Source organism: Macrosteles quadrilineatus, unplaced genomic scaffold (assembly GCF_028750875.1).
Source record: "Macrosteles quadrilineatus isolate MER2022 unplaced genomic scaffold, UCM_ALF_1.0 Scaffold_8__2_contigs__length_117827958, whole genome shotgun sequence".
In the NCBI taxonomy this organism is placed as follows: domain Eukaryota; kingdom Metazoa; phylum Arthropoda; class Insecta; order Hemiptera; family Cicadellidae; genus Macrosteles; species Macrosteles quadrilineatus.
The window spans coordinates 41,169,504-41,184,398 of record NW_026542601.1 but is presented as its reverse complement, the minus strand read 5'-3'; the positions used below and the strand labels follow the sequence as shown (position 1 = coordinate 41,184,398).

The 14,895-nt window shown below is 35.4% G+C and overlaps 1 protein-coding gene across 1 annotated transcript in view; it reads left to right on the top strand.

Annotated features, from left to right (window-relative positions):
• Positions 1-14,895, top strand: part of LOC129001408 (uncharacterized) — a 238,255-nt gene that overhangs the window by 189,403 nt on the left and 33,957 nt on the right. Inside the window, exons 31-32 of the mRNA XM_054428664.1 lie at positions 151-614; positions 8,972-9,008. Of these exons, the coding sequence (XP_054284639.1) occupies positions 151-614; positions 8,972-9,008 (501 nt within the window). The remainder of the gene's footprint in view (positions 1-150; positions 615-8,971; positions 9,009-14,895) is intronic.

Below are 14,895 nucleotides of genomic sequence, written 5' to 3'. Positions count from 1 at the left end.
TACTGTTTCACGGATAGCAGGACTGCATCAATGGTAGAAGTACTGTAAGACTGATGGTGCCGATATTATTACTGTATCACTGATAGTAGTAAAGCGACTAAGCACTTTTATTTTTAGAAACTAATAATTCATTTACGAATATATTTCCAGGGGCCAACATAATTACAATCTCTTTAAACGTAGAAACAATTAGTAAAACCCTTGTATCTACATACTCAGTTGATGTCAGGAAAGAAAAGGAGGAAGAACTACAAACGTTTATACTTCAATGTTATCGTAGAAATGATATCGACGCCAAATACATATTGACGATAGCAGAACGGAAAAAAAGTAATGCCAAAAATCGATACCGTGAAAAACTGCCTTTTGAGGATAACATTGTATTTTTAGCAGCATTCAATGATTTCGACTGCGCTCCTGAATCTAATCGCCCTTTACACGAAAAAGTGTACATGTTCACATTCAAAGACGGGTCAAAGAACATTTTGTCTTTTAGAAGTAGAGTTGACACTGACAAGTGGTGCCAGTACGATATTTGTGTAGAGAAGTGTCCGAAACCGAACCTGGTATTCTTGAAATATGCTGCCAACCCAGGAGGGTTTGAATCAATCAAGGTACGACAATAACATTAAGTACCTTAATATTGCAAAATGACCTAGAATCTTAGGATATTACATTGCATAGAAAATTATAACGGTATTTTGACAATTTAATTTATTCTAGAGCTATAATATTTAGAGTAAAAATGTGAGGAATAACCATTTAAAAATTTATTTTTTGTTTAAATTTTTGATAGGTTCCAACAAACTTTATTCATATTTTACTATTAAGAATAATATAGTATTATTTTACAAATATAATTTTCCTACAGTTACCTAACAATGTACATGTTCTCTCACTGATTTGAGAAAGCAAAGTGACCAATTGGCTCATCAGTAAAACAATGTTAACATTGTCTCACTCTAATTACTTTGTCTCACTCCAGATTTGCAACGTGAAGGCACGAAATAGTGAGCGCGTAACATGCAGGCAACGTCGTATGCGCGCGAAATACGTTGGCAGTACTGGCTGTGAATCAGCTGGTCAGCTGTTGTACTGTTGTATTTTTCACTTCACATTAAATGTTATATTAAAAGTACACTTCTGTGTAAAAATAGGTTATGTTTCTTCACCAATTTATTTGTTTTATGGTAACTGTAGGAAAAGTATAATGTGCAACTCGAGTTCAAAGTACAATTGCCTCACTCGAGAAACCATTCCTCACTCGCCTACGGCTCGTAAGTAAGGATTTCTCTCGAGTGAGTCAATTGCTCACTTTTCTCACTAGTTGCACAAATAACGATTTCTTTCTTTCCTACAATACAGTTACAGCTTTAGTTAGGAAGCTCGTGCGTAAACATTTCTCTCGTGTGCAGCAAAGTGCCACTTTGCACACTAGTTACACAAATAACTATTTCAGGTCCTTCTTGTAGACTTTAAAATAATACATGCATTATTAAGAAATCCTTCAAAGAAAGGTCAAAAACTTTACCTAACTATGTAGAGCTGATTCAGAGCCATGTTTGTTTTCGAACCACGACCATTTTAAATTCAACATAATTTGAGTACTTTTTGTAAAATAGTTATGGAACTCCATATTCACCTCTTTGGATTATGTTAAAAAGACTATAAATTCATAAGCCATACTTAGTACTCTGATATGTTCGTTACATCAAACAAGCTTTACAGACGGATAGTTACTTAATCACACTTTGTAAAAAAGTATTAGATGGCTTCAAAATACTCTTAGTCCTTGTTACTAGTCAATGCTTGCCATCGAAAGTGACACTTATACTTTCCAATAGCTATTCATCAGATAAGTTTACCAGGTTTAGCAGGTAAGTTTACCTTTTTGACTAGGAAAATACATTGATCACACTAAATTATATTAACACCTATATGACATTAAATTTGCACTATTGGCTTTTAGGAACATAAGTCCCTAAAAAGCTCAAATGTTAAACAAATATTGTAATATTTGACAAGCTCAGTATCAAATTATGTATGTGTTAGGATGAATACTGTACACCTTATCTTTTGTGTGAAAACAGTCTCTTTGCTTGCTTTGTTAATGTTATTTTCAATCAATAAATAATTTGTTTCAGAGGTTTAACTATTCAAAGTCTTAAGTGTTGAAGGCAGCAAACATATAATTCTTTGTGAATAAATACTGGATAGTTTTAGTCTTGTTTTAAACGATAACAAAAAAAGCTTCCCTGTAAGGAATTTTGGAAACCATCTTGGTGAAATTTGAAAGGGCATAGTAAAAAGGGGTGTTGAGATAAGCTTACAGTTCAGTAGTTCTCGGTTAACTCCTTTTGTAAAGGTTTAACAAAATTAATGAAAAGGTATCCTATTGTCCAAATTTAATCCTGGATTTGTTTCTGATCAACATGAAAATAGAAACTACACTTGGTTTAAATGTGGTGGTATTCCTCCTAAAAATGCGATTGCATTTACATATTCTATCAAAATAGGCATATTTAAACGTTTATCGGATTCACAGTAAAGACCACACTGAATTATTCATTTGCTTGTTCGTCCGCATTTTTTTTTTTTTTGTAAGTAATTGTGAATAGTATACATTTTTTATTTAATGGATACATTATTATTTGGAATTAAAATCCATGTTTTGGCCTTTGATCTGTATCGTAACTAAACATAGGCTTTATCCGTCAATCCTGCTCAAATGATGTAACTACGTTGGTTACGGCTGTTTTGGCATTACAATGCCATCGTCAGACAACGAAATCTCGGCTGAAGTAGCGTCGTTGAAGTTAAAACCATACATAATACATAGTCCCTGTTTTATCTATGTTAAAACACATAACACTCAAGAGCAATACGAATTAAATTTACACATTTCACAAAAAATATCAGCCTGTCGTACTAAATGCAACCGGTTGACATGTTCCCGTTCCGAGCAAGGTGCCGACTGGCGTAATGCCGGCCGTAGCCAACGTAGTTACATCATTTAAGCTGGTATGAGGAATGTAAAGCCTATTTTTAGTTATAATTTTGTTTGATTGGCTTAAATATTTTGTCACTGGTGGGGGTTCCATTACCCAGTCATCGAAACAAATCATGAAATTACTTTTCATCAGCATTGACATGCATATTTTTGGTTAGTTTAAAGAAATGGAAACTAACTCTAGGTTTACTGTTATATATAGATGCTCCCTTTGCAATCTATACTATTCATGCTAGGCTATATTATTTCAAACCTTTTCCCTTAGAACAACAAGCAGTTCCTCGCCTGATTATACTCTCCTCCAGACATTATTATTTTTCCGCCCATTGGAACGTGTCATATTAATTACTTAGTAAAACATTATTGCCTGTACGAACCTATTTCATCTTTATTCCCAGGTTATTTTCTTAGAGTAGCCATTACGGTTATTCCACTTCAAAAAATTGACTAAACACTACAATAAGCGTCAAGTTAAATGTTACAAAAAGGTTTAGAATTCATCGTCAACATATCTTTTGAGATAAAAACAAAGCAGACGGGTTCCATTTAATTTTGAATCGTTGATTATTTAGTCAGTGTGGTTATTTTGTTTAACATTCCTTCAACACAACAATAACCTTTAAATGTGAAGTAATGTAAAAAAAGTAAAATAATTTTTCCTACAGTCGCCCGACAAAGTTGGCTTCCTTGTACTGTTTATAGTACAGAAAGCTGCTATTTGCTGCATATTTATACTTTATCGTACGGTTTATACTTTGTCGTACGGTTTATACTTTGGCGCACATCAGGATTCCAACGAAACAACACAAAACAGCGTGGTTCTATTGTGCACGTAATCCGTGTACGCTTGGAAATAGGTTGGCAACACTTAAGGGTGTTTGGTCGCAAATTTTCATGTCTGATTTTTTGTTATTGTTTAATTGTACTAAAAATTAGAGATACAAATATATAAGAAAAAATGTTTTATTTTGAATATTAAGCGAGATATGGAGCTTGAAAGTAGTAAATTTTTAATCTTTGGTACCAGTTCACAGGGAGAATGGGTAATGCGATTCTCACCAAAATTTGCATTCAGGTGTGGAAAAATAAGATAATAATCACTAGCTATTTAAAATTAAAAAATTAAAAAAAAATTTATTTTTTATTTTTTATAAATTATTTAAAAAATTAAAAAAAATTTAAAAATAGCTCTTTGTTTTTGGGAAAAATGTATCTGTATGTTGGAATAAAAAAAGTGATATGTTAACTCGTTTGGGCCGTGAATTCGTACCTTTGATGCCTTGCGCTGTCGGAGCACTACTCGTTGAGAGTTTGTACACTAACACCGAGGCTTTAGAATACTTTAACATCACGTAATTATTAACATCCATTAACATTGAAAGAATACGTTTATCGTTGTATTCTAAAGCCCCGGTGTTAGTGTACACACTCTCAACGAGTAGTGCTCCGACAGCGCAAGGCATCAAAGGTACGAATTCACAGCCCAAACGAGATAACATATCACATTTTTTTGCATTCCAACATACAGATACATTTTTCCCAAAAACAAAGAGCTATTTTTTAATTTTTTTAAAAATTTTTTAAATTTTTTTAAAAAAATGATACAAAATAAAAAATAAATTTTTTTTTAAATTTTTTTATTTTAAATAGCTAGTGATTATTATCTTATTTTTCCACACCTGAATGCAAATTTTGGTGAGAATCGCATTACCCATTCTCCCTGTGAACTGGTACCAAAGAATACAAATTTACTACTTTCAAGCTCCATATCTCGCTTAGTATTCAAAATAAATAATTTTTTCTTATATATTTGTATCTCTAATTTTTAGTACAATTGAACAATAACAAAAAATAAGACATCAAATTGTTTACCAAACACCCTTAAAGATAATAATACTATGAGCAGCTGATTGACTATTATAACTACGATTTAACCTGTCATTTCGTGTTTATAGTTTATGTTCTCTTTTCAGTATTTCTGAACTATCTGGACTTTTCTTTTAATCGTTTTTAAAACATTCTTACGATCTTAATAAACAAGAAAATACCTTTAAAGCATTTTTTAGGCGCGGAACCACTGCAAATTACAAAAATATTCGGTACTTCGGAAACAATGGTGGGGTGATTCGGACCGGGGACTACTTTCTCTAGGGCACCTATAGTTTGTCCAATGTCCCGTGCGCCCTGGAGGATTAATTATACCCCCTGATTAATTAATTATGCAGCCCCCAGTACACTCTCGCCGAGGCATAACGAGCGTTGGCGAGTGCGAGAGTGTACTCGGTTCGCTCGTCTTCTCTCGCCTTGACTCGGGTCGCCTCGCCTCGCCTTGCCTCGTGCTCGCCAGCGCTCCATCTGGAGTCGGTTTTTGACACGAGTCAAAGGACCCGAGACTGCACGAGTGGCGAGCGCTACTTCCACATTGAAGTTTGTCCCATTTTGACTGCGAGAAAATGAGCTAGGCGCCCACCGGGCAACTCAGCATGTGACGCGGCGCGGCGCGACGCCGTGGAAAAAAGTTGCCACGTATCCGTGCCATGTTATCTTATGGACTGACGCCCACCTAGCAACCCAGCGGGTGGCGCAACGCGGCGCGGAAAAAAAACTTCTTCTCGAATCCGGCAGTGAGAATTCGGTGGAGAATTTCTTCCTCTCGTGTTGCCGCGCCTGCGTTGAGTTGCCTGGTGGGCGCGGGGTAGAGGCACGGAAACGGCGTCTGCCCCTCGTCTGCCGCTCATTCGGGTGTTTTCGGAAAGTATCGTGAGCCCTTCGGGAGTGTTCGGGTCCAAATCGAAGTGCACTGTGCATCCCCTCCAAAAGAAAAATTCTCCGCGCTGCCCCGCGCTTCCGCTAGAGTTGCTTGGTGGGCGCGAACCCTGGAGAAGCGGACGGAAGTTTTTCTCCGCGTCGCGCCGTGCCGCGTCGCGTCGCGTCCCCCGCTGGGTTGCCCGGTGGGCGCCTAGCTTAAAGGCCTATTTTGCTTGGAGCGACTGTAGCGATAGTCGCACAGCGATAATCGCTCAGCTACTATCGCTGACCCGGTGGCCGTTTTGCTTAGAGCGATTGATTTTCGGTCGCCACGCGATTTTTCATAGTTAGTTAAATACCAGCACTCACAATGGTGAAGTCATGAGTACGTGTTGTAAGTCATTAAAGTATCTCCTCAGTGAGGAATTAGGAGACGAGGCTCTACTCGACCCTAGTGGAAATATCAATGGACGATCGATAGAAAATAATAAATAAATAGTGATACGTAGGATTTGGGACGGATACGTATCACTAGAGGTCACTAGATAGGATATAAATAGAAAACTGTAGTCATATCAATGAAAAAATACATATATTTATATCAATAAAAAATAGTGATATCGATAAGAGTACATGAATGTCAGAAAATAAAACCTGGAGTCTAAATATAAAAAAAAATGTATTCATACAAAATCTGACACAGTATTAACGCCCACACTACGTAAATAACACATAACAACTTGGAACAGTCAAGCATTTTATATTAAAATTTGAATAGACGTGGATTACCTTAACAAATTTAAACACAACCATTTGAGCAATGACATTGCAAAGTTTGCTAGAAATAAAGAGTCGCCTGTTTCTTCTAAAAATTTAATGTAGAAAATGAAATGAATGTGTAAGAAAATATAATCAAAACAGTAAAATCGTAACAGCACATGAATAGAAGAATTACTGTGAACAAAAAAGTAAATTATGGTCAATTTTAACATCTATTATCTGCCTAGTGAGTGAACTGAACTGTTTTGAGGTTCTGCGCACAGTCGCTGCGCATCAGTCGCGGCGCGATTATCGCTCAGACTGGTCCTCGGGGCAGTGGTCCGCGACTGTAGCTGGCGACTCTTGCGATGGTCGCTCCAAGCAAAACAGGACAACGCAAACTCCGTCAGAGCAGTGCCCGGATGTTCGAATCAAGTGCCCTGCAAACTCTGGATCACTGTTCCATAATTTCAAGGATTTTTTTTCTATTGTGCTGTTCGTTTCAGTTGATCATAACTACAAATTTTTGACTGTTGATGTTGGAAACTACGGAAAAGAGGGAGATGCAGGTATTTTCCCAAAATCTGAGTTGGGTAAATCCGTGATTAATGATACTTTTCCTTTCCCAGACCCCGCCCCACTGCCAGGAACTACCCTTGGTATTCCTCACGTACTTCTAGGCGATGAGGCATTCAAACTAACAACAAGGTTTATGCGCCCATACCCCAAGGAACAATCCGGTGTAGATGAAGAGAAGGCGGTTTATAATTATCGACATAGTAGAGCTCGCCGTTGCAGTGAAAATGCATTCGGAATAATGTGTCAGTACTTTAGAGTGTTTTTTACGCCTATCGCTTTACATCCCAGTGATGTAGATCATCTAGTACTGGCGGCTTGTATTCTGCACAACCTTATGAGGTCAGCCAATATCCCGTGTCCAAGAGAAGGAGATGATGTAGCTCTATCCCTTCCCACAGAAAATCTTTTACCACTGCAACCAATCAGAGGAAGAGCCCCCAATCCAGCCTATGAAGTCAGAGAAGCTTTCAAAAACTACTTCTGTAGTGCAAATGGTGCAGTAGATTGGCAGATGGACCGTGTGCGTCTTGCACAATAAATAGCCAAGAAACTTAAATAACCCTTCAATTTTAAATTTTTTGAATGTAGGACGAATATTTTGTATGGAATAATACAATGTATTTATGTTGGTTATTTATTCAATATACGTATAATATTGGAAAAAAATATTAGTTTATTATTTATAATGAATATTACCCCCAAATGCATAACATGTTGGCTGTAAGGTTATTCCATTAATACAATTTTAAATAAGTTTAAAATTATAATTACAAAAACTTACCGTTTTTCCCAAGCTCAGTTGAAATTTTCTTCCAAACATTTTTCTTCACAAGAACATCTTTGTAGTTTTTTTGAGATAAGTCAAAAATTACAGGATTTTCTCGCACCAAATCGATGAGTGCATCATCTTGTTCTGAAGTGAACACCTTTGACTCCATCTCAAGTTCCACTAATAACTTAATTAAGTAAACTTGCTCAATATGACCAACCAAAAACCAAATAACGCTGACTTGTGGTTGGCGCACCGCGCTGAAATCAACTGAAAGATATCTCCGGCGTGGTGCGTCGGGTTGTCGCGTCGGACAGGCGCCGCCGCGTCCGCGCCCACGTCGTGAGGAAACCACCCTCATTGCCGGCTATACTTTAGATTCTGGCGCGATGACGTAATCACGCTCTCTGTCCGGCGTGATTCGTCCGGCGTGGTCTAGGAAACCAAGGCTTTCTTATTTTGTGTTAAAAGTTTTGGAATTTCACTATTTTTCTCACCATCACGGGATAGGGGCCTTTAATTTGAGATCTTTTTCATCGTTCTACGACTTTCCGCAATTGTGACGCAAAGAATCGGCTAACGTAATTAAATGTATAAATACTGACTAATGCCCATACTGAACATTACAATGTACAGTAATGGTTCTAACCTTGATAATTTCAATATTGTTATGCTATACCTGTTCTTAAGTCAATCATAAGTAAAACCTTTCTCTGGGTTTAGTTTGTTTACTAACATACTCGTATAACAGTAAAACACCGATGAACAATGTTTATTTAAAATCAATTATTTTACCTTTTTGGTAGCCTAAGGTGTCCAAAATTCTTATCTCCTGCGAGACGCGTTTGCATCTTCAGTCGCTGTCACAGGTCTCAACATTGCCCACAGAAGTGGTTGTAACAATTTACAAAACATATTAACACAGTTCACGAAACACATATTTATATACAGTTTTACGACCATGGTCACACACGTACATCAAGCGAGCAGGAGAAAAACTGCACAAGGTTGTATGCCTACTCAGGTAGGTTTATTTAAAGACCTTCACTGCGAATCCTAATGACCTACCGTATCTCTCATACAATGCTATATGTTTTTTTTTTCAGGAAGGGGTCTTGATGGATAAAAACCCTTCATTCAAGGGTAAGTTATCGCTAATGTTTCAGACCTACTGGTTTCATTAAGATTCAAACTTATAAATAGAGACTAATAACTTTTTTATGAATTACTCCATCAGCTCATTACTGCTATCTATACAGGTTGATTGGTATTCAGTGACATAATTTTTTGGTTGTAAGTACAAAGTAAATGAAGTGTGATGATGCTTATCAAATGTTCCAAGTCAAATTAGCTTCCCAAAAAATTATTTCATGTTTTAAAAAATAATTTGAGTAGATAATGTAATTTTCGTGTTCTACATTAAATTTTGAACAAGAATAATAGAAAAATGACGGAGGGTCAGTTGTAAAAACTCCATTGTAAATTGATTCAAAGATAAAAATTAAGATGTTTGATAATAATTTAAAAAAAACAATGGTCTATTGCATTTTTCACACCCTGTATACAAGAAAGTGTTGGAATATGTTAAAAACTGCGTCATTTTATAAGCTTTCCAACAATATGCTACACTATTAGGGATTCTTGCTACACTAAAGTGGGAATATTGGTGGTAGATTTATTTTTCATGTCCACCTTCACATCCAAAAACGCTAGGTTCTAGCCCAGAACTATTTCACATCTTCTCAGGGTAGTTCTAGAGGGTTGCGGCATTACCATATGTATAAAGTCGATTGGTGATTGGCGGGATTTGAACCTGAGACCTGAGTCTCCGAAGATCCACACTCTCCCACTAGACCAGCTCGCCCAGAGGTCAACAAAGAGTCTCTGTGATTGGTCCGTTCGAATTCATATCACTCATTTTCTACCATCCCATCGCCTCAGTAAATTGTATAGAAGTATAAATCTTCTCTATTAGATTAAAACTAATAGTACTAAGATTCATAGATTGGAGTTCTCGTTTACTTAACTCACATTTTAGTTAAATAAAAGTTTATCTGTTGATAGATGAGTGAACTAAGTGACCGAATCGCTGTAGCGGATTTTTATCCCCCTGGAATTTTACCCCTGGGCAAAACTGATGTCACAAACCAGGTGGTAAAATTCCGGCCGCGAACTTTCGAGTTGCACAACATCAGTTTGATGGATTAAAGGTGAAACTAAACGCATATTTTTACGGTTGTGAATTTAATCAGAACGCATCAAATTATAAAAACCTAGAGTGTACGGGCCGGAATTTTACCCCCGGACTTTTACCCCATGGCCAGATATATTTTCTTTTTTTTTCAGTTTTAATTTAATAGTAAACGTTGTATTATTAAGTAGCCTATCTTAATTTATCTGTAACCCTAACTAATCAAACATGTTTTTAATATTAACTAGTGTACATGTTGCTCGAATTCGAGCAATTGTAAAGTATTACAGGATTTGCAAAGCAATAACAATCATACTTAGCTATCAACATTTCAACAAAATCACACCTACCTTCCCTGTAGCAGCAAACCTTAGTCCTCATATTAAAATTAACTTAATATTATTTAGATAGGAAAAAAATGACCATTTTAAGGGAATAATTAACCTTTGTTGAGCGGAGCGAGCGAAGCTCTTTGGGATCAACTTCAATGCAACAAATAGAGAAACATCACTCAATAACGGCTGAACGCATTTTAGTAAAACTTAACAAAATTACTTAGACTAATAGTGAGATGGTTTTTAAAGAAACAAATTTCAATTAGATATTGCTAATGCAATTTAAAACGAACTTAAAATTTCCAATTTTTAACATTAGGCTTATGGGACTAAAGTAGCCATGACAGGTTTTTTGTTTACAAGAAAAATGTAAACAAGATACCCATAAGGTATTTCTGAACCTTCTAGACTTTTCTTTTAAACGTTTTTAAGCCATTCCTATGATCTTAATAAACCAGAAAATACCGTTAAAACATTTTTTTAAGGCGCGGAATTCACTGCAAATCGAGAAAATATACGGAACTACTTTCTCAATACGCGGAGCATAAACAAGGAGCGGAGGGATACGGACCGGTGACTACTTTCTTGGGAACCTATATGTGTTGCCAGCTGATTAGAAACAGCCAATGTTAGAAATCAGAATTTAATAAGCGATATATCGAACCGCATCGAAATCGATATTTAATCTCAAATCACGTTTGTTCCGCTCAACTGGCTTTTACCTCTCTGAAAGCAACCCTAGTATTAATTAAGCCAGGTAAATGGAAATTCGCTTAGTCTGAAGGTTTGCTGCGGAAACACAATTTTAATAACAGCAAAGATTGAAGAATCTGAATTACTTGTACCATGAATTTATCTAACAATTATTTCCTGTAAAATATTATTACAGCAGTTCAAAAATATTGAAACTAACTCGATCAACAAATGATGTTGAAAGAATTCCATACTAATGGCATTAACATATAGTTTGACAGTTCCATTTAATCAATGTTAAATGTTAACATTCGGGCATAGACAAAAATGATTCGGGCGAGTGACATATTTGATAATTGTTTATGATCCCTACCGTTCCTGTTCTAATAATCATGCAGTATTTAATATGTTTGAACCAGCTGTGTTGAAATCAAAATTAATTTGACAGTTAGTTCTGTTTGTTTACATTTTTTTATTTTGTGGGTTTGTTCTTTGTTACCATAGATACCATCAATAAATATTTCACTCTTAATTTCTGACAACAGCTGGAGTTCCATAACAAATTTTGTTTTCCATGTTAATCTTATGGATAAATACGAAACTTTAAAGGGCCCCAGGGCCTCACTCTCTAATTATTTCCTTAGAAAAAAAAGTTTCCTGCACAACTTCACGTTACGCTCTTTCCAGTGACACTAAAAACATGTCAATTGGTTCAGTAGTTTCGGAGGAGTAATTGTCACAAAAAACCTGCTTGCGTATTAAATAAGTACTAGTGGACGTGTGCGGTTCAATGCCCCGCAAAATGACATATGAATTTAGAAAACAAATTCATCGCATTATATATTGACTCGACGTCGAAAATTAAATGCAGTAATAATGAAGCCTTGGAAGGGAAGCAGTTCAGCCATTTTCTAGCTGTATGTGTATTACATTTAGTAAATTAATAAGTGTTCAGGTTCAAGTATGTTATAGGCAGCGAGCAAGGTTATAGGGTAGTTATTTTTTAAAGATTTTTAAAACACATTTAACAAAAAATTTTATCATATCAAACCAATAGGCCTATGTAGCATATTTTGAGGGTCATAAAAATGCTGCTTGAAGAAAACACACTTTTAAAAATAAACACTAAAAGACAATATCTTTATCACAAAATCACTTCCATGAATACTACGATTTTAGCCTTAAAGTTACCTTCAGGAAGATTACCCTGGTCAGAGTTTTCCGTAACAAATATGCGTATCCTATTAAAAGATGTAGCCTTACTTAAAACAACATATAATATAGTTGCTCATGATTCAATTGGTCTGGGTAAGAACAGCGCTGCAAATGCCAAAGGTAACAGAAATTAGCATCTTTCCATTTTGAAAGGTAAGTTTGTTTCAGACGGGTAAATCTTTATCCTCGAAATCAAAATATGTCCCCACTCACTTGTTCCAGTTAAGACTTTACATTCTATTAAGTTGTTAACCATTGATTCTGATCACATGAAGCCTTGTGCCCTTTTTGATATATTAATATTCCTCATCAATAAAACCACTGCCCCCTTTTATTAGTCTAATCTGTTTCTTGGCCATCCACTGACCTCTATATTTAAAAACTCAGTTGGATTTTCTAGATAGGTGTCTCCGCCTTCGTCTGTTTTTAAGGACCCACTCTTCTTCCCCTTGGTATACTGACAATTAATTACCTGACTTGTCAAGTTCATGTAGTAATTCAATAATACTGTTAGTTTATAAAGAAAATTAGATAAAAGTTACTTGGCTTGGTGCTTTCATAACTGCAAACTCAAAATACACCCACAAGTAAAAAAGAATGGTTAAAAAAACTATGTGTAATAACATTATTCACATGAAGTAGGTGATTTGTTTGATTTGTCGATCAGCTGTTTAGTTTCAAATGAATTAATAATGTCAAAGATTTGTGATTTAAATACATAAATTATTATAGTAAAGTTTTCTAAATCATGGTAACTTGTTCTCCACTAAATTTTACTATTCCCAGCATTAAAATAAAGTATTAAGATCCATTATGGGTAAACTTTAAGGTAGGCTACACAATCCTTGATTGAAATGTAGTAGGTATACATTAAGAGTTATAATACACAGCAATTATTATGTAGTAGACTTTGACTATTTTCAAGTAGCAAACATATGTTTCTGGAAATAAAAATTATCTCCCATGTTATCCTTATGGAGAAATACGAAACTTTAAAGGGCTCCAGGGCCTCAATATCTCATTATTTCCCTAAAAAGAAAGTTTCCTGCACAACTTCACGTTACCCTCTTTCCAATGACACCAAAAACATGTCAATCGGTTCAGTAGTTTCGGAGGAGTAATTGTCACAAAAAACCTGCTTGCGTATTAAATAAGTATAGATACTAGTGTACATCTTGCTCGAAATCGAGCAATTGCAAAGAAGTACAGGAGTTATTTACAAACAAATTACTTGGTTGAAAACTTATAACAGTCATAATTTCCAATGATTTTAAAAAAGCAAAAGAGCCAACTAAAAGATTATCAACCAATGGACTTACAATTTACATAACAGTCCTTTTCCATTTTAAAGGGTGAATTTTTAACAATCAAACTGCCCATGGACGGGAAAAGGTAAGCTTACAATTTAAGGTCGACGTAAAAAAAGGCTGTCAGCTTTTATTAAGTACCGTACCTAAGTTATCTAGCCAATTCGTAGACAATAAGGTGTAAGCTACTTTAAACTCTACAGGACAAAGTTAGGTAATAACTGGCAGAAATCTGAAATGGTGTTATTTATCATAGGCTTAGTCATATGCCAAATCCTTAAAACTTAAAATAAAAATTTAATAACTAACTTATATCATTAAACACAAACCAACATCCAAAACTATACACATTTTTAATACAACTTCGATAATTTACACATTGACTGTTTACAACATATATTTTTCTTCTCACTATTAATTTTTGCTTCGCAACGGGAAACATTTGTTTCATAATTATTGAAATAGATTTATAATAATCTATCATATAGTTTAAGATTAAATAAACCTACCACATAGTTGTTTTATTTTTTTTTATCAGCTGTCTAAAATTGTGAAATAGGCATTTGACAGTTCTGGTTGTTTACATTTAAATGTCAAAGCAAAAGTAAACATTGTGAATTTTCTCATGCTTCCATGGAGACCAATTATCAATATTTAATTTCTGACAACAGCTGGAGTTTCAAAACAACTTTTGTTTCCCATGTTAATCTTATGGAGAAATACGAAACTTTAAAGGGCCCACTCTCTAATTATTTCCCTAAAAAGAAAGTTTCCTGCACAACTTCGCGTTACGCTCTTTCCAATGACACCAAAAACATGTCAATCGGTTCAGTAGTTTTGGAGGAGTAATTGTCACAAAATTCCTGCTTGCGTATTAAATAAGTACTAGTGTCCCTGTTGCTCGAATTCGAGCAATTGCTAAGTAAATATTTGTAGCAAACTGTTATAATACTATATTAGCAAACTTATTGACTGTTTAGGATTAACCTATGCTCTTCTTCTCACTTTTGATTTCTGACAACAGCTGGAGTTTCATAACAATTTTTATTTCCAATGTTAATCTTATGGAGAAATACGAAACTTTATAGGGCTCCAGGGCCTCACTCTCTCATTATTTCCCTAAAAAGAAAGTTTCCTGCACAACTTCACGCTACGCTCTTTCCAATGACACCAAAAACATGACAATCGGTTCAGTAGTTTCGGAGGAGTAATTGTCACAAAAATCCTGCTTGCGTATTAAATAAGTATAGATATATAGATAATATATATATATATATAGATTTTGATAT